This window comes from Sorex fumeus, unplaced genomic scaffold (assembly GCF_029834395.1).
Source record: "Sorex fumeus unplaced genomic scaffold, SorFum_2.1 ptg000035l, whole genome shotgun sequence".
In the NCBI taxonomy this organism is placed as follows: domain Eukaryota; kingdom Metazoa; phylum Chordata; class Mammalia; order Eulipotyphla; family Soricidae; genus Sorex; species Sorex fumeus.
This window is the reverse complement of record NW_026606092.1, coordinates 10,396,949-10,423,879: the sequence shown is the minus strand read 5'-3', so window position 1 is coordinate 10,423,879 and position 26,931 is coordinate 10,396,949. Positions and strand designations below refer to the sequence as shown.

Here is a 26,931-nt window from a genome sequence, read left to right as displayed (position 1 = left end):
CAGTAATCTGTTTTTGGGCCTTGGTTATCTCCAGATTCTGGCTATTGTGAATAGTGCTGCAATTAATATAGAAGTGCAGATAGCTTTTCTGCATTGCTTTGGAGCCCCTAGGGTATTGCAGGGTCCCATAGAATCTCAATTTCTCATTTTTTGAGGAATGTCCATATTGTTTTCCAAAATAGTTGAACCACTCAGCATTCCCACCAACAAAGAAGAAGAGTCACTTTTTGCCTGCATCTGCATCAGTACTTGTTGTTCTTACTTTTTTTGATATGTGCCAGTCTCTGTAGTGTAAGATGTCTCATGGTTGTTTGGATTTGCATGCCCTTGATGATTATTGATGAAGGGATTTTTTTTCCATGGACTTTTTGACCATTTATATTTTCTTCTTTGAGGAAAATATATCTATTTATCTACCACTTCCACTTTGAAATATATTTCTACCCTTTCATTATTTGTATATAAGAAGGCCATGGACTGTTGCTTATTGGTTTTCTTTTTTTTTCTTCATTTTTTAAAAAAAATTTTATTAGTGAAATACCATGAGGTACAGTTGTAGACTTACAAATTTTTGTGCTTTGGTTTCAGTTATACAATGATTGAGTACCCATCCCTCCACCAGTGCTCATTCTCCACCACCAATGATCCTAGTATCCCTCCCACCCCCCATCCACCCCCAATCCCATCTCGCCTCTGTGGCAGGGCATTCCCTTATGTTCTCTCTCTCCTTTTGCGTGCTGTGGTTTGAAAAAGAGGCACTGAGTGGCAATCATGTTCAGTCTATAGTCTACTTTCATCATGAATCCCCCATCCTGGGAGTATCCTCCGAACACACTTTACTTGGTGTTCCCTTCTCTATCTGAGCTCCCTTTTCCCCTATTATGTGCGGCTGGCCTCCAAGCCATGGAGTGAAAATTGCAGGCTATAAAACCAGTACCCAAAAATCTATGGCTTTCCTATATGTAAATAGTGAGAGAGAAGAAAGTGACTTAAAAAGAAATCCCGTTCACAATTGTGCCCTATTGATTTTCTCACCTGCCACTTTTGCAGGCAAATCTATTGCTTGTAGAGCTTTTTTGTAGAGACTTCAGGATTTTCTAAATATAGTGTCATGTCATCAGCAAATAGTGAAAGCTTGACTGCTTCCTTTCCTATCTGAATGCATTTGATATTATTTACTTGCATAATCGTTGCGGCAAATAATTCCAGTTTCATATTGAGTGAAAGTTGTGAGAGTGGGCAACCTTATCTCATGCTTTCTCTTTAAAAGAAAGGTATTAGCTTCTCCCCATTGAGAATAATACTTGCTTTGGGCTTGAGGTAAATACCTTTGCATAGCACTGTATAGCATTGTCCTGTTATTCATTGATTTGCTCAAGCGGGCCCAGTAACGTCTCCAGTGTGAGACCTGTTGTTACTGTGTTTGGCATATTGAATGTGTAACGGGTAGCTGGCCAGGCCTTGCCATGCGGGCAAGATAGTCTTGGAGCTTGCCGAAATTTTCCAGAGGGGTGGAGGAATCCAAGCCAGGTCTGGCTGCATAGTGGCAAACACCCTTCCACTGTGCTATAGCTCCAGTCCTTTGCATATATTAAGTAAATTTCTTTCAGTTCCCGTTTAGTTGAGAGGTGTTTTTTATAAACAGGTACTGAATCTTGTAAAATGCTTTCTCTGCATCTATTGATATAACATGCTTTTTTAAAAAAAAATTATATGGCTTGTTGGTTGATTGATTGATTGATTGATTTTGGATTGACTTGTGAATGTTAAACCATCCTGAATCCTTGGAATGAATCCTACTTGGTCATGGTGTTTTATCCTGTTCATGAGCCATTGTATTCTATTTGCTAGTATTTTGTTGAAGATTTTTGCCTTTGTGTTCATCAGAGATATCAAATCAACCTGTCATTTCTTTTGTCGAGGTGTCTCTGTCTGCTTTTAGTATCAGGGTGATGTTTGCTTTATACAAACTATTTGAGAGTATTTCTGTTTCTTCAAATTCCTGGAAAAGTTTGAAACAAATTTGCAGTAGGTACTATTTAAAGGCTTGAAAGAATTTACTACTGAATCCATCTCCTGGGCTTTTGTTCTTGGCAAAACTTTTGATTACCATTTGAATTTTCTCAATAGTCTAATAGATCTGTTCATGAATTCCAAATCATTTTTCATCCCTGGGAGGTTATAGGATGCCAAGAATTTATTGATTTCTGCAAGATTCTTATTTTATGGCATAAAGATTCTCAAAGTAATCTCTGATGATCCTTTGGATTTCTGTGTTTCTGTTGAGATGTCCCTCTATTAATTACTGACTCATTTTTTTCAGGGTTGTCTCTTTTACTTTGTGAGTTTTGTTATTTATTTTGTTTTACCTATCTTGTTTATTTTTTTCACAGAGGCAGCTATTGTTTTCATTGATATTTGGATTTTTTTTAAATTTCAGCTTATTAAGTTTTGCTCTACCTTTTTATTTTTATTTTTTTCCTTTTCTATGCCTGGTTTATGCTCCTTTTTTCCTGGTAATTTTCTAATATCTTGAGTTGTCAAGTTATTTATGTGGACCCTTTCATCCTTCCTAATGAATGCTTGCAGAGTTTTCAACTTTCCTCTTAAAAATACTTTTGCTGTGTGTCACAAGTTCTGGAAGATTATGTCCTCATTCTTGTGATTCATGTTGTTGTGATTCTTGTTGTGATCTATGTTGTGATCAATGTTCTCTTTGACGTCTCCTAGAAGTGTTTATAAGTGTTTTTGGGGTTTCTCATTGTTCACATATGTGTTCAGGAGTGTAATTTCTTCATGATGTACATATCCCTCGATTATTAAGAAATGACCTTTGCTATTTTTTATAAACTTTTCCAGCCTGAGCTCTTGTTGTCCAATACTGGTATGACCACCCTGGCCTTTTTGAAGGAATTGTTTGCTTGAATAATTGTTTTCCAACTTTTGATTTGGAGTCTGTCTTTGTTCTGGCTATTCAAATAGGTTGCTGATAGGCATGTTGGATTCAATTTTTATATCCATTTTGCCACTCCCTGTATGTTAATTGGTATGTTTAGACCATTGACATTGAGAAATACTTTTCTTCTGGGGGTTTTGTGCCATCTTTCTGTAGAATCTTGGTATGTCTGAGAGGTTTGTCTTGCTTTAAAGTTGCTGCTTCAGTTCTTTTTTCAAAATTGATTTTGAGTCTTTGAAGACCGTGAGCTGTTGTTTTTCATGAAATTTTTCTATCATTTCAAATCTGAATGAGAGACTAGCTGGATAAAGTATTCTTAGTGAGTTCTTCATTTCATTAAGTTTTTTTTTTTTAGTATATACCACCACTGACCTCAGAAGGAGGGTCTCACTTGATAGGTCTGCTGTAAAACTTAGGGACACTTCTTTGTATGAATTTCCCTTCTTTTACCTTGCTGCTTTCAGTAGTATATCTCTCTCTATTTTTTTCATCATTCAGACTAGGATATGTGTTGGAGTATTTTTATTAGGGTCTATATTAGTTGACATCTTTGGGGTTCACAGATCTTGACTCATGTATTCTTCAGCTCTGGAAACTTTTCAGCAATGATGTCTGTTACTTTGTCATTGGTTGCCTTCCTCTCCTTCTAGGACTCAGGTGGTTCTTGTCTTATTCCTCTTGAGATCATCCCAAAGTTCCTTATCTGCTATTTGTTTATTTGAGGTTCATTTTCCAACTTCTTCTATTGCTTGAGGGTTTTTTGTATCTCATCTTCAAGCTCACTGATTCTGTCTTAAGCAGCTTTTACTCTGCTGTTGAGAGAATCCTTTAGTTTATCATCTTTCTTGCTGACTTTTAAAATAATGACATTTCTGCTTTTAATTTTCTTATTTCTATTTTTACATCCTCATATTTCTTTGAGGTTAGTAAACAGTCTCACCATTTGGTCTCTGAATTCTTTATCAGAGAGTTTATGTAGATGGATATTCCTTGTTGAGGCTTCAAGGCTCCTATCTTCATCCACTTTTCATGGTAGAGTTCTACACTGTTTTCCCAAGGTTCCTGTGGTAGTCTGGAGGTGATTCTTTCCAGAACTCTAAGAGTCCTTCCCTTCACTGTTAGGGAAAACCTTGGGTGGAACCAGGTGGGTGATGCTTCTTTCTTTTCCTGTCAAAGATAATGCCTTCCAATTGCTATTCCTGTGTATTTGTGTGGAGACTCTTTCACGGATGAGGAAATGCGTTTTTTTGCCTGACCTTCTGCTACTCTATTCTTTGATTAGGGATGTATTATTTCCTGCAGTCACAGCTAGTTTTGTAGGGTTTTTTCCGGAATGTTGATTGGAGTAGGGGCTAATAGACTATTGGTGTAATGTGGTAGTCAGGCTGTCCTGGTGAGTGTTAAGTATAAAAGGCCGAGATGTGGATTTTATGGGTTAGGAAGGCAGAGATTAACTGGTGGCCATGTTAGCTACTACCCAGAAGGTAAACATCATTTACCGCTGTCTGACATGTGGGAGGAGTCAAGCATTAGCAGCATTCAGGATCTCTTATAGAGTTTGTGTTCAAATTCCATGTAGGCATGATTGCTTGCAAGAAAATTCTTTCCCATAGGGCATTCATGTGGGAAGGCTGCCTGTACTAGTGAATTTTCTTCTAGAATGGTCCCAAGGCACTCCTTCACTGTTGGTGGGAATGCCGACTGGTTCAGTCCTTCTGGAAAACAGTATGGATGATTCTCAAAAAATTAGAAATTGAGCTCCAATTTGACCCAGCAATACCACTCCTAGGAATATATCCCAGAGAGGCAAAAATGTATAGTCGAAGTGACATCTGCATTTGTTTATTCATTGCAGCACTCTTTACAAGACCAAGAAACTGGAAGAAACCTGAATGCCCAAGAACATATGCCTGGTTAAAGAAACTTTGGTACATCTACACAATGGAGTACTATGTAGCTGTTAGAAAAGATGAAGTCATAAAATTTGCATACAAGTAGTACAACATGGAAAGAATCATGCTAAGCGAAATGAGTCAGAAAGAGAGGGATAGACATAGAAAGATTGCTTTCATCTGGGGTATATAAAGTAAAAAAATATGAGATTAATACCCAAGAATAGCTGAGATCAGCACCAGGAGGATTACTCCATAGCTTAGAGGCCACCCGGGCATTCTAGGGGAAAGGGCAGCTCAGATAGAGAAGGGAGCACCAAATAAAGGGTGTTTGGAGGATCTTCCCAGGAGGGGAGATGCATGTTGAAAGTAGACTATGGACTGAACATGTTTGCCACTCAATGCCTCTTTTGCAGACCACAACACCCAAAAGGAGAGAGAGAACAAAAAATGGAATGCCCTGCCACAGAGGCAGGGTGGGATGGGGGGGAGGTGGGAGGGATATTATCCATGGTGGTGGAAAGTGGGCACTGATGGAGGAATGGGTATTTGATCATTGTATAATCGAAACCCAAGCACAAAAAATTGTGAATCTACAACTGTGCTTCATGGTGTTTCACTAATAAAAAGAAAAAAAAAAAAGGGTCCCAAGGTGGTTCACATGGAGAGGACACCTGCAGTACCCCTGACTTTTTTTTAAAAGCCTTTCCTGTGTTTTATTTGGTATAATTACCCATTTAAATAATATGACATTTATAAATTTGTTTTATAGATGAAATTTTATAACCATGTATTCTGTAAGGTGCTTTACAAATCTTATATTTTATCCTTATTGCAAATCTCAGCTTTGACATTATTATTCTCTTATCAAAGGTTAAAAAAACACTGAGACTTTGATTACTCTCACAGGAAAGTAGTGATCTGATTCAGGCCTACTTAATCACTTAATCACTTAATCCCCGTTATTCATCAATTTATTCGAGCGGGTGCCAGTAACGTCTCCATTCATCCCAGTTGCGTGCTAGCGTAGCCCAATGGTATCTGTTCGTTCTAGGAACATGCAGAGCCTCAAACCAATCATTTAGGGTCTTGACGAAGAAGTCTGACCATCTTATAGGTGGGCGTCCACGTGATCTTTTGATGTCTCGTGTAATCCAATCAGTAATGGCTCTAGTCCAGCGGTGTCTGTAAACCTCATTACATGTCCAGCCCATCTGATTTTTGATGTCTTGGCAAATGAGACAGCGTCCCTGATTCTTGAGCATTGACGAAGATCAGAACTCCGGATTCTATCTCTCATTTGAGTGAATCGTGATATTCCAAGCATAGTTCTTTCGATTCCTCTTTGAGAGACCCGAATAGTGTTCTCATCCTGTTTTCGTAGGGTCCAGGTCTCTGAGGCATATGTTAATGCAGAAAGAATAGTGGAATCAAAGAGATGTGCTTGTAGCTGGAGGTTCTTTGTCCTTTTAGTTATTTCTTCAATGCTCTTGAAGGCATTCCAAGCCGCTCTCTTCCTCCTGCGCAACTCAGGTGCCAGGTCATTCATCATGTTGATTTCTCGACCTAGGTATATATAACTGTTGCATTCGGAGATGGTGGTTCTGTTGAGAGCGAATGGAGCATCAGGAACAAGGCTGTTTCTCATAAACATTGTCTTTGTAAGATTCAGCTGTAGTCCGACCTTTCCACATTCACGGTCAAAGTCATTCAGCATTTGTGCTGCTTGGCTGATGTTTGGTGTTATTAGAACAATGTCATCAGCAAAGCAGAGGTGGTGTAGTTGCCTACCATCTATCTTCACTCCCATGCTCTCCCATTCCAGTCGTTGCATGATGTTCTTGAGGGTGGCATTGAAGAGTTTTGGTGAAATGGTATCACCCTGCCGAACCCCTCTCTTGATATGGATGATTACTTCTTTGTAGAATGGTGAGATCTTGGTAGTGAATCCGCAATAGAGCTCACGAAGGATCCTGATGTATTGAGTTTGTACGCCTTGTTTGGCCAGGGCTTCTATGACCGCTTCCATCTCAACAGAATCAAAGGCCTTCTTTAAATCAATGAACGTTAAACAGAGCGGCATCTTGAACTCCCGAGAAACCTCAATGAGCTTAGTAATCGTGTGGATATGGTCGATGGTACTGAATCCTTTTTGGAATCCAGCTTGTTCACATGGTTGTCCTTCATCTAGTGTTCTGCTAATCCTATTCAGGATGACTCAAGTGAATAGTTTGTAGATGACAGACAATAGGCAGATTGGGCAATAGTTGCCAATGTCGTGGATGTCTCCCTTCTTGTATAGTAGTACAGTCCTGCTGGTTTTCCACTGGGATGGAACCTTGCATTCAGACAGGTAGCATGTGAAGATCCGAGCCTATGTATTGATGAGAATTGTTGGTAAGTTCTTCAGGTGTTCAGGTCTGATCTTGTCTGGGCCAGGTGCTCTTTGTTTCTTTATCCAGAGATGGCATGTTGGATTTCGAAAGGGAGCACATTGGGAACGACATATCCATCATGTGGTATGTGGTATGTGGGCAAGTGGACGTGGCTATTAAAGAGATCTGAGTAGAAGTCATGAATAATCTTCTCCATTGCCCTTCTGGAAGATGTGATAGATCCATCATGATGTCGGAAGGCAGTCATCTTGGTTTTGTAGTTGGTGAAGGACAGGCGGGCATTACGAATGCTTTTCCCAGCTTCTGCCGCATCTACCAGAACTGCTGCTCTCCTGTTTTTGAGGTCATCCTTGATGGCTTCTCTGCACTGTTTTGCCAGTTCGGATGTTCGCTTGTGGTTGCCTGAGGCATGTGCCAAGCCACGTTGGCGAATAAGTTCAAGAGTGTTCGAAGAAAGGCGTTTTTTTTGTGGTTATCTCTCTCTTGGCATTCCTTGCACAATCATGGAGGTGCTGAATCATTCGATCGTATTCCTCATCAATGTTGTCAATGACGGCATCTTCCCATGTTGCCGCAACAGAGCCAAAGAGCTCCCAGTTGGTGGTTGTTCTGGGAGTCCTCTTCTTAAACCTTGCATTCTTTTCTCCTCGTTCTGTGAGGTAGAATTTTGCACGAAGAAGACGGTGGTCTGATCCCGTTTGGAATTTTGGGACAACAGCAACATCGGTTAGGCAAAACCGCCGATTGAATATGATGTGGTCTATTTCATTGTGGAACCATCTATCGGGAGTCTATCCAGGCCTAGCCATATATAAAAGTTGCTCTTAGTCAATACAGTGTATTGTAGTGGTTTCTATTTTAGCAGCATTCATCCCCAAAAGTGCTGAATTGGGGTAAAATAAGAATTACACTGTTTTGCAATCTGGTGCTGTAGAAACATGGTAACATTTTAAATAAAAGGTACAATTTGAAGAAATCAAAGAGTTGTCAAGGTTAAACTGAATATCATGCATCTACCATTGCTTGGCAGATCTAGGATCAATTATCAGAATTTTGATAACCTTGTATGTTACAGCTTTAAAATTTTAATCTGGAAGCCAGTCATTCATATATGTGAAATCATATATAGCTTGTGTTTCATTCTGTATTTCCTATAGGCAAAAACTAAACAAAAAACACCCAAAACCTGTACAATAAGGATTTTTTTCTTTTTAATTACAGTGTGATGTATCCTGTTTTGATCCTGGAGTTCAACCCTGTGGCTTGGATTTATTTTAGTAGTATCCATCTTTGATCTATGTACTAACTAGACATCAAGAAAAGATATGAGGAGATTTGTTTACTGCAAGGTGGTCTTAGCCACTTCGTTAATGTGGGTTCTGGTTGATGTCTTCTTACTCCTGTACTTCAGTGAATGTAACAGATGTGATGACAAGAAGGAGAGATCTCTGCTACCTGCACTCAGGGGTAAGTGCCTATGAAACAAATATTGCTTTTATAGAGATGAGTATGGTGGAGACTTTTGACAAAAATGAAACCCCAGACCTTTTTTTTTTAAGATTACTGGTTTAAAAAATGAATTTGCCAAATCATTAATATACTTTTTTAAACTGTAGGGAGTTTACATTTTTTGGTCTCAGAAGTCTTGTTGAAAGGAAAAAGTGAGTCTTTAAGGTACTTTTCAATTCTTATAATTCCATTGTGTTGGGAATGTGTCAAAAGGACAGTTTAATAAACATTCAGATTTGACAGAATTGTCAGTTTAGGTCTCCGGAATCATAAGCCCTCAGAGACAAAAGCAAAATATAAAATGGGGAAATAGTAAACTGAGATGGTGAGGATTCTAGCAAAATATAATTACACATTATACCTCTAAAGATTTCCAAGAATAGTACACACACACATATAAAGACACACACAGACACACACACGGACACACACACAGACACACACACATTTCTTTTTTCAAAACAAAGTATGACTGATGGCCAGATACAACTTGTGGACCTCAACAGTGCTTGCCTAGATTAAATGTAAAAGATGTAAAATATACTTTTAAATACATAATAGTCACTTTTTTGTGTGTTTATGTGGGTCTAGAAACAACCAAGGATCTCACACATGTTAGAAACAGTTTTTAATTTTGATTTTTTAAATTTTTTAAATTTTGATCCTCATTCTCAGTCCTAAAATTACTTTAAACTCATTATTTGCCTCTTTATGAACCAGCTTCAAAGACTAGAAAAGAGTAAGTTCTAAAAAATGATAATGATTTGCATTATGGTGATTCATTAAGTCATGAATTTTTATTTTCTACTGATATTCCAAGTAGTTTTCTCAAAGATTTTTGTTGATTTCTAGATCTAGAAATATATTTATAAATTATTTCTAAGAAATGATTGCTCCAAATGAAAGATGTTTGAAATTAATTTTATTCTCTTGGAATTGAACAAATTTTTCTTTGTAATGCAGTTTGTACTGATTCTTTCATTTGTAAAAGTTTGCTTTATTAATATAACAAAATGTGGGCAGGAGCAAGAGTACAATGGGGAAGATGCTAGCTTTCCATTCAGTTGTCCTGAGTTAAATTCCCAGTACCCTACATGGCCAGTTCCTTAAGGAATGATCTCTGAGTGCAGAGCCAGAATTAAGCCTAGAGGACTTCCACAAATGGAATACACACACAAAAAAGAAAACAAAAGATGACAAAATGTAAGCCTTGAGTGCCAGTGTAAATGTTAGAATGTTTTGGTAAATTATTTCTCGAGATGATATTTATATTTATGCACTTTTAATACTATACACATGTTTGATGTTATTTCTTAAAATGCATATAGGAATATAATGTTACTGATACTATCTAAGGGGTTTTCAGAGAACACTAAGGAGAATTTTCAAAATTAATTATGAGAATAATATTTTAGACATTATGAGTTTGCAACATATTGCAGTTCAATTATCTTACTTTTTATGAAGTGTTTCTAATCTTTTACTATATTGTTTGACTAGTAGAAAGATATTTGGAGATGATTGAGACTAAATCTATTATGTAGTTTCTGTGAATTTTGTTTTGTATGCTAGAATTTTTCCGAGAAGAACTTTATGAGTCTATCAGTTTTTAATAAATGAACTTGGGGATGGATTTGCTGATCTTTGGTTAGAATCCCAGACCAAAATAGGCTTTGTCTGTTTCTTTGTTAGGCTTGGTTGAGCTGTTGTTTGACTGAAAGTGGAGATGTAGTTTAATGGATCATGTCAGTTTGGAATGATTGCTTTGTCATTTGTTGAATGGCGACATCTAGATTGGTGACAATGAAAAGTTATAATCTGATTCAGCAAAACTGTGACAAACTTTTATGCAAATAAAAAAAGTATAGTTATGTTGACTTAAATCCTAATGCTTAGTCTTAAATTTTGAAATGTAAAGTTTAATGATACAAGGAAAAATAGTCATTTTATCCTGTACTTGTAAAATTAAATTGCACTTTTTACTTTTAAAGTTTATTAAATATTTTGTGCCAGTATGAATGAATTTTGACAATAGTATAATGTCCTTCAAACCTGATAAAGATCATAATAGTTTTAAAATGCATGTTAAGCCAAGTAAATGTTTAAATTTTTACACGTTTGGAATATATAGAAATGCAACACAACTTCTATTGTCATATAGGCCATTATGAGAATAGGATTTAGGTTGTTTATAATGTGTGTGTTGGGAGATAGGACAGGGGTTGGGAAAGTTTTAATTGAATAGAAGCATCGTAAGGGTCCTAGATATATCTTGGGTGTAGACTTCTTTACTTATTACTTTACAAATAAATACAAATGACTAAGAGCCAATTGATTGATATAAAATTTGGGAAGCTACTGAGTGGGTTTAAAAGACAAAGTGGCACCACCACTTTGTGTTACAAAAGATCACTGTGGATTCTTATGGAAAATTCAATGTATAAGAACCATTTTCTTTGGGAAGTTGTCTCAACATCCATACATTCTGTGCAGAAGATATACCTTCATAAAGCAGTGTAATGATAGGTGTGAGAAAAGTGATCATATTGAGTTATTTCAGTTAAGGGAGTAGAGCTGGATAATTGGCTAGTCTGGGTGATGTGGTAAAGAAGGTGTCAAAGATAAGTCTCAAATTTCATCCAAGGCATTAGTTTGATCCTCTTTCCTGAGAGAGAGAAAATATTAGAGAGGGTTCTTGATGGTGGACCTTGGTTTTAATTTTAAACTTTTATGTTTTATTATGTTTTATGGCTTAGGCAACTAAATAAAATTGTTCAATGGGAAGCTGATTACATTGTTAAACCTAAATATTGAACCATTAGTTTTTTTGTGTTTTATTTTTTATTTTTTGACTCACTCCTGGTGATATTCAAGAGGTTCTTATCACTCTGAATTTAGGAATTAATCCTGACAGTGCTCAGTGAATCATATGAAGAGTTTCTGTCTGGGATCAAACCTGTGTCCATTTCATGCAGGGCAAGCACCCTACCCTCTGTACTATTGCTCTGCCCCCCTCAAACCATCAAATTTATAGGTATTTTTTTCTAAAATAAATCATGGATTATGATTTATATTTTCTACTAAGTCAAGATTTTAATTTTACATATCAATCATTAAATTATGCTTAAAAAGATTATTTCAGGAACTTCATGCAAGCATGTTGATCTGTTTTAATAGCACACTCTTTATTAGCCTACCATTCAATATTGATAAATCATTTCTCTTACCAAATTTTCTCAAGGATTACTTTAGGTGACATAAGTACATTTTAGGTGAGCATATCTATTTTTTTGTTTGTTTTTGATGCCATACCATGCTGTGCTCAGAACTTTCTCCCGACTCTGCTCAGCCATCACTCCTGGTCGAGATTGGGGTACTATATAAGATGAGCTAGGGAATGAACCCAGGTTGGTCACATATGTGAAAGTATCTTTTCATACTGTCTCTCCAGCCCTGCATGTAAATTTTTTATTCCATATTGGATCATCAAGAACTAAAATGCAATGAATGATACGTCTAACTCCTAATGTGTCTGGAATGGTAGCTGATGGTACTTCCAGTTTGAGAAATTCAAATACATGTTTGAAAATAAAAACTTTCTTAAAGAATAGAGTTACCTTAACACACCTGGAAATGTTTGGGATTGTGAAGAAGATTCCATGGGCTCTGTGACATGGTCTATACAGTTGTCTGTCCTACTAAGGGCTATATTTTCAGAGAGATTAGTTAGTCTTTCTTGATCTTCCTTGCCATGTATAAAAGGAAATAAATGAATTATGATTGAAGAATCATGTTAGCTTACAGGTGAAAGAAGCATGATGTTAGTTTACAAGTGAAAGAGTACAAACATTTCTAGCTTTTATTTTCCAATAAAAATATGGAAAGTGAATTATTTAAAAGTAACTAGTTTTCCGCAGACCAAAGGAACAGGGTTGAATATCTTGACACCTTCCCCCAAATATATGATCATCTAATCTTTAATAAGGAAGCAGGAAATGTGAAGTGGAGCAAAGAAAGCCTCTGTAACAAATTGTGCTGCCAAAAATGGACAGCTATATGCAAAAAATAAATGGGTTCAGGTATCTCCCTACAAAGGTAAGATCATGTACAAAAGTAAGATCAAAATGGACTAAAGACCTTAACATCAGACTGGAATCCATAAGGTACATTGAAGACAAGGTTGGCAAAACCCTCCACGACATTGAAGAGCACGGTATCTTCAAAGATAACACGCCACTGGCCAAGCAAGGGAATATAAAGACAGACAAATGGGACTATCTTAAACTAAGAAGCTTCTGCACCTCAAAAGAAACAGTGACCAAAATAGAATGACATTCTACAGAAAGGGAAAGGATATTCACCCAATACCCATCTGACAAGAGGTTGATATCAAGGATATACAAAGCATTGGTTGAACTCCACAAGAAGAAAACATCCAACCCCATCAAAAAATGGGGCAACAAAATGAACAGAAACTTTCTCAAAGAAGAAATCCGGAAGCTCAGATAGAGAAGAGAGTACCAAATGAAGGGTGTTGTGAGGGTCCTCCCAGGGTGGGAGAAGCATGCTAAAAGTAGTCTATAGACCAAACATGATTGCAACTCAAAGCCTCTCTTGCAAAACACAGTACCCAAAAGAAGAGAGAGAGAACAAGGGGGAATACCCTGCCACAGAGGCAGGATGGGACAGGGCGGGGGAAGAGGGTGGGGGGGATGCTGGGACCCATGGGGATGGATGACGGGCACTGGTGGAGGGATGGGCACTTGATCATTGTATAACTGAAACCCAAGCACAAAATTTGTAAGCCTATAACTGTACCTCATGGTTTTTCACTAATAAAAAAAAGAAAAAAAAACTTTCTCAAAGAAGAAATCGGAATGGCTAAAAGGCACATGAGAAAATGCTCTACATCATTAATCATCAGGGAGATGCAGATCAAAACCACAATGAGATACCATCTCACACCTCAGAGACTGGCCCACATCCAAAAGAACAAAAGCAACCGATGCTGGTGCAGATGTGGCGGGAAAGGGATCCTCCTTCACTGCTGATTGGAATGCTGACTGGTTCAGCCCTTTTGAAAAACAGAATGTACGATTCTCAAAAAAATTAGAAATTGAGCTCCCATTTGATCTAGCAATACCACTTCTGGGAATATATCCCGGAGAAGCAAAAAAGTGACATCAGCACTTCTATGTTCATTGCTGTGCTGTTCACAATAGCCAAAACCTAGAAAAAACCCGAGTGCCCGAGAATAGATGACTGGTTAAAGAAACTTTGGTACATCTATACAATGGAGTACTATGCAGCTGTTAGAAAAGATGAAGTCATGAGATTTACATACAAGTGGTTCTACATGGAAAGTATCATACTAAGTGAAATGAGCCAGAAAGAGAGGGTCAGACATAGAAAGACTGCACTCATCTGGGGAATATAAAGTAACAGAATGGGAGTAGAACACCCAAGAATAGTCGAGATAAGTACCAGGAGGTCTGCTCCATGGTTTGGAAGCTGGTAGCACATGCTGGGGGAAAAGGCTGCTCAGATAGAGAAGGGAACACCAAGTAAGGGTGGTTTGGAGGACTTGCTTGGGATGTGAGATGCATGCTGAAAGTAGACTATAAATCGAACACGATAGCCACTCAATACTTCTATTACAAACTACAACACCCTAAAGGAAAGAGTGAGCAAAAGGAGATGCCCTGCTGCAGAGGCGGGATGGGGTATTGGGGATGTGGTGGGGAATAGAAGGGCTACTGGGATCATTAGTGTGGTGAATGGGCACTGGTGGAGGAATGGGTACTCGATCATTGTTTAACTGAAACCCAAGCATGAAAGTTTGTAAGTTTACAGCTGTACTTAATGATGTTTCACTAATAAATAATTTTTTTAAAAAACCTAGTTTTTAGTCAGTCAGTCTATAGATTATGTTTGGTGGGAAGTGGTGATATGGAGATGATATGATACAAAGAAATTCACTTAGAAGTCCCAAAATGACTTCTCATTATTACAGATACAAAGTTATGACAGTTAAGAAGAAAAGGGAGATCATTCCTTGTTAAGGTGAATATATTTTTAGCTTCATTAATAACAGGAAAATCCCATAGATATTAGGCAAGAATGAGATTTTCAGGGTATACATAAGTTGCGTATATATAAAATATATTATCTTATAACATTAAGGTATTAACTATTTTAAATTATTTATAAAAATTGCGAAGAATGAAAAATGCATGCTAATATCTTTAATAATCAAAATTGCAGGCATTCTCGGCAGAGTTACTGTCACTGTCACTGTCCTCCCGTTGTTCATCGATTTGCTTGAGTGGTCTTGCAGAAATAAATGTTTTGCTACGTATTTGTTAAGATTCAATACCCATTATGATTAAAAACAATAAAATAATGATAGAAGTAACATAACTCAACATGATAAAAATTTACATATTATGAAAACTACAGCTAAAGTTATATTCAATGATAAATGCAAAACATTTCCTTTAAGATCAGGAAATTGCTCTCACAACTATTATTTAATAAAGTGCTGGAAAATCCCATAGATATTAGGCAAGAATGAGATTTTCAGGGTATACATATTACATTTGCAGATAACATGAAACTATATTTAGAAAACCCTATAGACTATGCAAAAGAAGCAATGAACTTGTACAGTAAGGTGGAAGACTACAGAAATCTGTGATCTTCATATACACAAAGAGTGAAATCGAATAGACAAAATTAAAAGACACAAATCCATTCAAAATTTCACCTCAAAAATTCAGCTGTCTGGAAATCAACTTTAAAGGTAAGGTGAGGTTTATGTAAAGAAAGCTATATTTTACTAATAAACTAAATAAAATATGATAAAAGGAAATGAAAACACATATGCTATTCACTGAATGGAAAGGTTAATATTTGACAATGACATTCTGACCAAAAATAATGTATATATTTAATGCAGTATCTATAAAAACGCCCATAACATTTTTAAAAGACATAGATTGGATGCTGCTGAAATTTATATGAAGTATTAAAATTCCCAGAACTGCCAAAACTATCCTAGGAAAACATGATGGGAGGATATTTTCTAACTTTAAATTATATTATAAAACCATAGTAACCAAGAGAGTATGGTACTACAATAAGGATAGACTCAGACTCTCAGATCAAGGAAATAGAATTTAAAATCTATATCTAGACCCTAAATTATATAGCCTCTTAATATTTGACAAAAGACCTGTGAGAATGAAATAGATCACGAAAAGTATCTCCAGAAAATCATCATGGGAAAATTGTCAGTTGTTTGTAAAAAGAGGAACTAAGACTCTCTTCCTACACCGCAGACAAAAGTCAATTGAAAATTAATGAAATACCTCAGTAAATACCTTTTACATCCATAAAGTATACTGAGGAAGCTGTAAGCAGAAATCTTCACAACATCAAATCCAGAAATATCTTGAATGATTCAATGCTATTAGCCAAGCAAATGGAAGCAAACATAAATTAAAGGGAAAGCATCAAAAAAAGCTTTTACACCGAAGAAGAAATGATGATCCGAATAAAGACACTCCGCAGACTGGCAGAAAATAATTACCCACCACTCTTCTGCCCCCGTGCCTGGGTGTTCCTTCCCGGGGCCCCTTGGAGGGGAGCGGGTTGAGCTTTCCTCCCCGTCCCGACCAGGGCTCCGGCAGCCGAAGACCTCCAAGACTAGCCACCACCATGCTGAGACCACTCTCCGCACACATGAAGGTACTGGCAGAGGGACAAAGCCACGCGGGTTCCGGGGCTGAGACCTCCAAGCCTACTCGAATTGGAGTCAAGCATCTTCCACCCAGATCCTCCAAATTCCAGTAGGCGGGGGTCACACCCACCACCTGGCCCCCTGGCGCCGTGTAATCCCATCAGCGGCCAAGACTCAGAGACTATAAAATCCAGATCCCGGAACCGCGCGGCCACAAATGCGGCCGCGCAACATCTTATCAAAACTTTTTTTTATGACATTTTATTGTCTCATTCCTACTTTGGACAAACTTGCAGGCTATCGAATGTAGCCTGCCCACAGGGCAGAGTCTGGCAAACTCCCTGTGGTGTACCAAATATGCCAAATACCAGTAACAATGATGGGTCTCATTCTCATTCGCCTTGAATATAATCTCAGGGCTAGGATGAAAGAGACGTTACTGGGGCCTGCTCGAGGCAATCGACTCTTCTGACAATGAGTTAATATCTAAGAGATATAAAGCACTTGTAAAATTGTACAAGAAAAAATCAGCCCCATTAAAATATTAAAATCCAGCTCCTGAACGAGAACAGTGCAGTCTCCTGCCCCCGCGCCTGGCTGTTCCTCGCCGGGGCCCCTTGGAGGGGAGCGGGTTGAGCTTTCCTCCCCGCCCCGACCAGGGCTCCGGCAGCCGAAGACCTCCAAGACCAGCCACCACCATGCTGAGACCACTCTCCGCACACATGAAGGTACTGGCAGAGGGACAAAGCCACGCGGGTTCTGGGGCCGAGACCTCCAAGCCTACTCGAATTGGAGTCGAGCATCTTCCACCCAGATCCTCCAAATTCCAGTAGGCGGGGGTCACACCCACCACCTGGCCCCCTGGCGCCGTGTAATCCCATCAGCGGCCAAGACTCAGAGACTATAAAATCCAGCTCTCGGAACCGTGCGGCCGCATTTGCAGCCGCACGACATCTTATCAGGACATCTTTTTATGACATCTTATTATCTCATTCCTACTTTGAACAAACTTGCAGGCTATTGAATATAGCCTGCCCACAGGGCAGAGTCTGGCAAACTCCCTGTGGTGTACCAAATATGCCAAATACCAGTAACAATCATGGGTCTCATTCTCCTAAAGAGCCTTGAATATAATCTCAGGGCTCGGATGAAAGAGACGTTACTGGGGCCCGCTCGAGGCAATCGACGAATAACAGGATGATGAATGAATGAATGAATGAAAATATTGTGAAAAGAGGTGAATTTTTTCCTTTTAATAATGTAGGACTACTGCTATTTGTTCAGTCATTGATTAGACTAATTGAATTGGACATGAACTCCACATTACATTTTTTTGTTTTTTTGTTTAATTGTATCACTTAGGGCATTTGTCTTGCAAGCAGCCAACATGGCCAACTGGAGTTCGATTCCTCCGCCCCTGTCGGAAAGCCTGGCAAGTTACCGAGAATATCTTGCCCGCATGACAAAGCCTGGCAAGCTACCCGTGACATATTTGATATACTAAATACAGTAACAATAAGTCACAAAATGACGTTACTGGGCCCGCTCAAGCAAATCGATGAATAACAGGAGGACAGTGACAGTGAGAGTGACAGTGAATTGTATAACTGTGAGATAGAGTTACAAAGCTTTTATGTTTGAGATTCAGCCATACAATGATGGAACACCCAACACCAGTGCACATTTTCCTCCACCAATGTTTTCAGTATTTGCCCCCACCCCGTGCGCCCCCCCCCCCCCCCCACATCCCGATCCTTACCTCCCTCTATGACATACAATTTTCCCAATACTCTCTAATTTGGGGCATTATGTTTTGCTCTAAATTTTCCACCGCCATTCAAGCCTACCTGCCAGGGGAAGATGCTTATATAATTTATTTTCCATTGCTCATTTTGAATATCATGAGAGTTTGCATGGCCGTGACTGTAAATGTAAGTTTCTAGATTGTAAATGGCTGGGTTCCAGAGACATCTCTGTATGGCACTAATCCATTTTGGGATTAAGTTGGAAGTCTCTGAGTCAGGGCTGTTGGTGTACTAAAATGGCACCTGGAGGCAAAATTGTGGGCATGACAGCCAATCTGCTGGATGGGCAGGGACCTGGGGAGAGGCAGCCCGGGGTCCTCTGCCACCATGGAGCCTAGAGATTTAGTCCTGAAACCTGCCTAAGAGGGGGAAGACTTGTGGTGGAAGGTCTTGGTCACCAGGATTCCATCTAGAGTAGGCAGGGAGAGCACACCTGCTGCATCTGGGGTGCTCTGGTGAAATTTGCTCAGTATGGGGTCCAGAGAGATCTCCAGCACTCTGATGTCTTCTGCAACTTGCTGCTGTGTCTCTGAGCCAGGGCTGTTGGTGTGCTAAGATGGCGCCCAGAGGCAAATTGTGGGCCTGACAGCCAGTCTGCTAGGTGGACAGCGACCCAGGGAGGGATAGCTCAGGTCCTATATTGTCAATGGCCTGGAGATTCAGTCCTGGAACCTGAATATCTGGGCCTTACTTTTAGAAGCTCTTGGTCACTGGGATTCCATCTGGAGTAAGTGAGGAGACTGTAACTGCTCCACCTGGGGTGCCTCTGTGAAATTGGCCCGGTATGGGAGCCAGAGAGATCTCTGGCACTGTGGTGTCTCCCGGAATCACTGCTGTGTCTCTGGGCAAGGGCTGATGGTTTGCTAAGAGATTAATTTATGCTTACTCAAGGAAGACATACAAATGTCTAATAGGTATATTAAAACAATGCTGTGCATCACTTATCATCAAGAAACAATGAAGTATTACCCCACACTAGTGAGACTGGTACACACACAGAAGAAAAATAACAAGTGATAGTGGAAATATGGAGCAACATTGGACCCTCATCCACTGTTGGTGGAATGCCAACTGATCTAACCATTCTAGAAAACAAAATGGGTACTTCTCAACAAAACTGAGAATTGAGCTTCCTAGTGACCCAGTAATTACTCTTCTGAGCATCTACTCCAAGGACTTCAAACCTCTACTCAGAAAGGTTATTTGTGCTCCTATATTTATTGCAGAGCTACTTACAATATCCAAGATCTGGAAGCAATCCAAGTGTTCAAGAACAGGTAACTCAATAAAGAAACTATGGTATATATACACGGTGGAATACTACTTAGTTTTTAAGAAAAGTGAATTATGCAATTTGCTGTATGTGAATGGAACTGGAAAGTATCATACTGAATGAAGTCAGCCAGAAAGTGAAACAGATGGAGAATTCCCTTCCTCAGATGTGGGGAAGAAACATAGTTTGGTAATAACATATGGCCAAGAGGAACAGAATTAAAAACCAGTCTACAGAAGTAAGCATGTGTGTATTATATATATAATATATATTATATATTATCAGTGTGATGTAGCTGGGTCTTGAGATGGGAGATAGTGAGTGGGTGAGGCAATGGTGGAGTTAAAGAAAAACTTTGGTGAGGGGTATTGTGTGGGATTTGTATTCATAAAATACAATTTTTTATTTTTATTTTTATTAGTGAAACATATTGTAGACTTACAAATTTTTGTGCTTGGGTTTAGATTATACAATGATCAAATATACATCCCTACATCAGTGCCCATTTTCCACCACCATGGATCCCAGTATCCCTCCCACCCGATCCCCCCATCCCACCCTGCCTCTGTGGCAGGACAATCAATTTGTTCTCTCTCCTTTTGGGTGTTGTGGTCTGCAAAAGAAGCAGTGAGTGGCAATCTTGTTCGGTAGATAGTCTACTCTCAACATGCATCTCACATCCTGGGAGGATCCTCCAAACACCTTTTATTTGGTGCTCCTGTCTCTATCTGAGCTGCCCTTTCCCCTAGAATGCCCGGCTGGCCTCTAAGCCATGGAGTAATCCTTCTGGTTATGATCTCGGTTATTATTGGGTATTAATCTCCTATTTTGTTATTTTATGTCCCCCAGATGAATGCAATCTTTTTATGTCTATCACTCTCTTTCTGACTCATTTCGCTTAGCATGATATTTCCCATGTAATACCACTTGTATGTAAAGTTCATGACTTCATCTTTTATACCAGCTACAAAATATTCCATTGTGTAAATGTACCAAAGTTTCTTTAACCAGTCATCTGTTCTTGGGAACTCAGGTTTTTTGCAGATTCTGGCTGTTGTAAAGAGTGCTGCAATGAACAAAGAAGTGCAGATGTCATTTCGACTATACATTTTTGCTTCTCTGGAATATATTCCCAGGAGTGGTATTGCTGGATCAAATGGGAGCTCAATTTCTAATCTTTTTTAGAATCTTCCATACTGTTTTCCAAAAGGGCTGAACCATTCGGCATTCCAATCAGCAGTGAAGGAGGGTCCCTTTCTCGCCACATCCATGCCAGCATTGGTTGCTTTTGTTCTTTTGGATGTGGGCCAGTCTCTGAGGTGTGAGATGGTATCTCATTGTGGTTTTGATCTGCATCTCCCTGATGATTAATGATGTAGAGCATTTTCTCATGTGCCTTTTACCCATTCGGATTTCTTCTTTGAGAAAGTTTCTGTTCATTTTGTTGCCCCATATTTTTGGTAGGATTGGATGTTTTCTTCTTTTGGAGTTCAACCAGTACTTTATATATCCTTGATTGTTTTCCAGCCATTGACTCTGAGCCTGTGTTTGCTTTGACTATTGAGATGTGTTTCTTGCAGGCAGCAGAATGTTGGGTTCAATTTTCTAATCCATCCTGTCACTCTGTGTCTTTTTATTTTTGTGTTTAGCCCATTGACATTGAGAGAGATTATTGTTATGTGGTTTTGTCCCATTTTTCTGTTGAAATTTGGTGTATTTGAGGGGCCTGTTTTGTCTTAATGTATCCCATTTGGTTGTTCTTATAACCATGGTTTTGAGTCTCTGAAGTTCCTGAGCTTTTGTTTGTCTTGTGTTGTTCCTTCTGTTATGAATGAGATTCTCGCTGGGTAAAGTATTTTTGCTGAGGCATTTATTTCATTGAGTTTTTTCACTATATTCCACCACTGTTTTCGGGCAATGAGGGTTTCATCAGACAAATCAGCTGTGAATTTTAAGGATGCTCCTTTGTAGGAAATTTCTTTCTTTGATCTTGCTTCTTTCAGAATTTTGTCTCTATCTAAGGTATGGTCATTTGGTTCAGGATGTGTCTTGGGGTATTTTTATTTGGATTTCTTCTAGCTGGTACCCTTTGTGCCTCCTGAATGTGGTCACAAGTTTTCTTCAGCCTGGAAACGTTGTAGCAATGATGTCTTTGACAGTTTCTTCTTCATCAAGGTTTTTTTCCTGTCCCTCTGGGACTCCAATAATTCTTATGTTACCCCTCTTGGCTTCATCACGATCTTCTCTTGCCATCTGTTCCGGAATTGTGAGTCTCCTTTCCATTTTCTGCTCTTCTCTGAAGTCTCTGAACTTCATCTTTGAGCTCACTGATTCTGTTCTCTGCAGCTGTTACTCTGCTGCCGAGGCCTTTCACTGAATTTTTTGTTTCGCCTACCAGGTTTTTCAGGTCTGACATTTCTGATTTCATTTTCCTCATTTCTGCCTTTAAATCCTCTTGTCTTTTATTGGCATTGCTTTTCACTGTTTTTTTTTTTAGCTCCCTAAGCATCCTAAGTAGCTCCCTTCTGAATTCCTTGTCAGAGAGCTTGTCTAACACTACAGTACTGTTGGTGTCTCTGGGCTAGCCTCTTCAATAAGAAAGTTTGGTGGGCTTTTGCATTGCTTTCCCATTATGGCCAGTGTGGTTCAGACCTTCATGTTCACTGTTACTATTCTGTTTGATAAGCAGAATGAATTGAGATAGGCTTAAGGAATTATTGGCTAATATGTTTCTAGTGGTTGAGCTAACCTAGAGAAGGTTCCGTCTAAGAGGGTAACTTATAGTCCCTGTGGAATATGTAGTGGGAGAATAAATTGCGGCTGCTAATGCGGCCGCAGCTCCGGAAAATTCCCTGGTGCTGGGCACCAGGGGGTACCTCTTTGAATAAGGAGAGAATGCCCAGAGCTTTTCAGCTTTGTTTCTGCAGGATGTGCCTCAGTTCCCGTCCCGCGCAGATCAAGAAAATACTATTATTGACTGAATTGTAAAATTATAAATCACAGTGACAAAATTAAAAAAGAAACCCGAGCATTTGAGGCATTGTTGGAAAAGAGTGACAGAGAATTTCCTGGAAATACACTCATTTGCGATTGATTATTGTGGGTTTTACATATGTTGATGTCATAGAACGGTCACTTAAAATCTGTTTATAGTGTTGTGTATAAATTACCTCGAGATTGAGACGGGAAAAAAATAGTCAGGAACTAAGCAAGGTTATCTATTTTAACTTCTATTTATCTTAGTACTAGTAGTCTGAGACAGAACAATAAAACAAAAGAAAAAACCCAGATTGGAAAGTAAAGAAATAGAACTGTCATTATTTGTATCTGATATAATAATACACATAGAAAAACCTAAAGACTTCACTAAAAATTGTTAGAACAATAAATGGGCACTATTAAAGTGGCAGGCTAGAAAACCATTATATTAAAATCTGTTGTGTTCCAATATATAAAGAACAAGCTAGAATAAAAGTAATTTAGAAAATAATTTCATTCATGATCCCATCAAAAATAACGAAATTCTTAGGAATAAATTTGATAAAATAGGTGAAAGACCTGTACTATGAAAACTGTAAAATATTGTTAAAATCAGTACAACACTTGAAGAAATGAAAAGATATTCTGTGCTCATGGATGGAGAAAATTAATATTTTTAAAGTGGCTATTTTTACCTGTCTACAGATCCAGCAAGAGTCCCATCAAATTTTCAATGAGATATTTCAAATAAAAAGAACAGATAATGTTAAAAATTATATTGAAACACAAACACTCCAAATACCTCAAGCAATCTTAGGAACAAAAGAATAAAGGGAAAGATGCCATATGCTACCTGAATTCAAGTTATAGTTCAAAGTCAGTTATTAACACAATGCGGGTAGGGCGGCGTTCGCCTTACATGCGGCCAACATGGCCGACCCGAGTTTGATTCCTCCGCCCCTCTCGGAGAGCCCGGCAAGCTACCGAGAGTATTCGATATGCCAGACACAGTAACAACAAAGTCTCCAATGGAGACGTTACTGGGCCCGCTCGAGCAAATCAACGATCAATGGGAGGGCCTTTACTTTACTTTACATATTTGAATAGAAATATATACAGATCAATGAAATAAAATTGGAACCCAGAAATAAAACCACTCATATATTAACAATTTAAAACAAAAGATTCATACCCATTCAATAAAGGAAACTACAGCCACGGGCAAAAAAATAAGATAGAACCACTATTTAACACTAGATACAATAATAAATTCAAAATGGATTAAAGACTTGATGTAGAACCATAACCATAAATATATATGGAAGAAAGCATATTGGTGCATCCCATGACATTAGCCTTCAAGAGGTTGTCTTTGGAAATTCAGCCAAAACTTCAATGGAAACAAAAGCAAAAATGAATTAATGGGACTACATAAAATTTAACGTATCTGCATAGAACAGCAGAGAGTTTCCTTGCCCTGTAGGTAACTGACCTGGGTTTAATTCCCTAGTACATATGGTCCCCTGAGCATTACCAGGAGTGATCCCTGAGCACAGAGCAAGGAATAAGTCGTGAGCACTGCTAGCTGTGCCCGCCCCCCCACAACTAAATAAAACAACAAAAAGTTTCTGCAGGGCAAAAGAAAAATAACAGCATAATGAAAAGAACAAGAATAATATTTTTAAACAGCATGCATCTAACAAGGGATTACCCTCCAAGAAATAGTAAGAATTCAAACAGTTCCACAATAACCCAAGCAAGCAACCCAATTAAAAACATTCTTTGAAGATCTGTCTAGAAGCTTTCCAAATAATATGTGCACATAAGCAATAGGGACATGAAAAAATGCTCAATGTTGTTTGTTATTAGGGAATTGTAACCAAACTAATGATTGGACTGCATCTTTATAGACTGGAATTGAGGTTTGATCTCTAGTACTTCATGCTTTCCCTGGCACTTAATGCTGTCCCTAGCATTTCATGTTGTTCCTAACAGACTGAGCACTAATGGGTGTGGCCCCCAAATTAGTAATGGCAGGAAAGCAAAAGCAAGTAAATTTATTCTTTTTTTAAAAAGTTGTTCATAATTTATTACATTCAGTATTCCAACACCAATGTCAGCACCAATGCACCTTCCCACTAGCATTATTTCCAATTTTCCCAAACACCATTCAAGCCTGCTCCTATAGCAAGTACTGAATAATTTATTTTATATTCTTTGTTGTAGTTCACTAGAAATGATCAAAAGATATTTCTTTAGAAGGAGGTGTATCAATATTGTTGTGTATTACTATAGTGCCATTAAAACTTTGTAGAAGAGATTACTAATATTTTGTTACACACTAGGTTAAGCCTTGCGTGTTTATATTTTGTTAATCTAGACTGCTGTTTTCTACTTTACATATCATCCAATGTGGTGTGCTATTCCTGGTTCATCAGTGGTGTAGAATTTGGGATGTCACCCCAGGAAGTCCAGAATTTTAAATTGGTGATAGAGCTAGAGTTAAATTTTTAACTGGACTGTGGTTTTGAGTCCCATGGATTATAGAGCTTGGCACAGTTCCAGAAGCACCTCTGCACCTCTTGATCTCTTTTGATATTTATTCTTGACTCTCTGGATCATGGCTGTTTAATGAGTTTATTTGGCCCAGAGGCAGTTCATGGACATTACTGCCAGGCTTCTGGAAGAACAGGGAGATTAGGCATGGTAGCCATCCCGGATTCAGTGAGAGCCTGAAGATTTCAGTTGCAAAACCTGCATTCCTGAGTTTTCAACAGATCAATATTTGTATGAGGTCCTAACAGACCAGTGGAGTCTGGCCATGAGCAAAGTGGTGATTGTGGATTGTGGAGATTTTTGGCTGCTAGAGCTATGTTTAGGTGGGTGGTGCAAATTTACTCTTTAGAGGCTAAGGAGATGACTCTAGGGTCTGGGGCACACACAGACACACACACACATACACATGCATGCATATATATACATACACACACAAACATATATATATATATGTATATATATATATGCATTTGGGAGACCCTGGTTTAATTCCTGGTATCACATGTCCCTCTAGAACTGCATGGAGTGGCCCCAGCCCCTCCTCTACCAGAAAAAAAAATTCCTAGAGTAAAAGAAAATGACCTATATGAAATAGACTAGAAACAGGGGCTAGAATTATTATAAAACAGCAAAGGCACTTGCCTTGCATGTGACTGAACCAGGTTCAATTCCTGGCATCCCATGTGGTTCTCACCCCACCCCCACCTCAACAAAAATTATTACTGAGCACTAAGCCATGAATAGCATGCCTATTGGTGGCCCGTATTAAGCATGCTTGGTGGTGGTCCAAGCCAAATTTGAAAAAAAAGACTAGAGGCAGCAGTATCAGTGTTAGGGGGTAAATCATTAATCTGAAGAAATATAGGTAAAACTAGTTTATTGTAACACTACTTATAATAGCCAAACAATGAAAATAATTTAAATGTCCAAGGAGGATGACTGGCTTAAAAAGTTGTCAGCTAAATATGCAAGGAGATACTCTTCAGAAAAGATGAAACTTTTCGCATTGCAGCAATGATCACACCTTTATCTGAAAAATAAGGATAAAAAGCAAGTAAGCAGTTAAATTATATAAAGCTAAATGACTAAGAAGTAAGTTTATAAGAAGTGGGATAGGTGGGTAGGAATAAGGATAATAGGGGTCTAGTTGATGGTTTTATTACATTATATTGTAGCACTGTTGCACTGTTCTCCTGTTCATTGATTTGCTCGAGTGGGCACCAGAAATTTCTCTGTTGTAAGACTTGCTACTTACTGTTTTTGGCATATTGAATACACCACAGGGAGCTTGCCAGGCTCTGCTCTGCAGGTGGGATATTCTTGGTAGTTTGCCAGGCTTTCCAAGAGAATCCAACCCAGGTTGGCCGCGTGCCAGGAAAACGCCCTACCCACTGTGCTATCACACCAGCCCTATATATTCTATTCTATTCTATTCTGTTCTGTTCTGTTCTGTTCTGTTCTGTTCTGTTCTATTCTATTATGGGCTGGAGCGATAGCACAGCGGTAGGGCGTTTGCCTTGCACGCAGCCAATATGGCCGACCTGAGTTCAATTCCTCCTCCCCTCCCGGAGGACCCGGCAAGCTACCGAGAGTATCTCGCCTGCACGGCAGAGCCTGGCAAGCTACCCGTGATGTATTCAATATGCCTAACACGGTAACAACAAAGTCTCCAATGGAGACGTTACTGGGCCAGCTCGAGCAAATCGATGAACAATGGGAGGACCGTGACCGAATATTATATTATATTATATTATATTATATTATATTATACTTTTGTGCCACACCTGACAGTGCTCAGGAATTACTCCTGGCTTTATACTCTGT

At 38.8% G+C, this 26,931-nt stretch overlaps 1 protein-coding gene across 1 annotated transcript in view; it reads left to right on the top strand.

The window, feature by feature from the left end:
- Window positions 1-26,931, top strand: part of GALNT13 (polypeptide N-acetylgalactosaminyltransferase 13) — a 687,813-nt gene that overhangs the window by 49,725 nt on the left and 611,157 nt on the right. Inside the window, 1 exon segment of the mRNA XM_056117614.1 lies at window positions 8,466-8,711. Within this exon segment, the coding sequence (XP_055973589.1) occupies window positions 8,570-8,711 (142 nt within the window). The 5' untranslated portion in view covers window positions 8,466-8,569.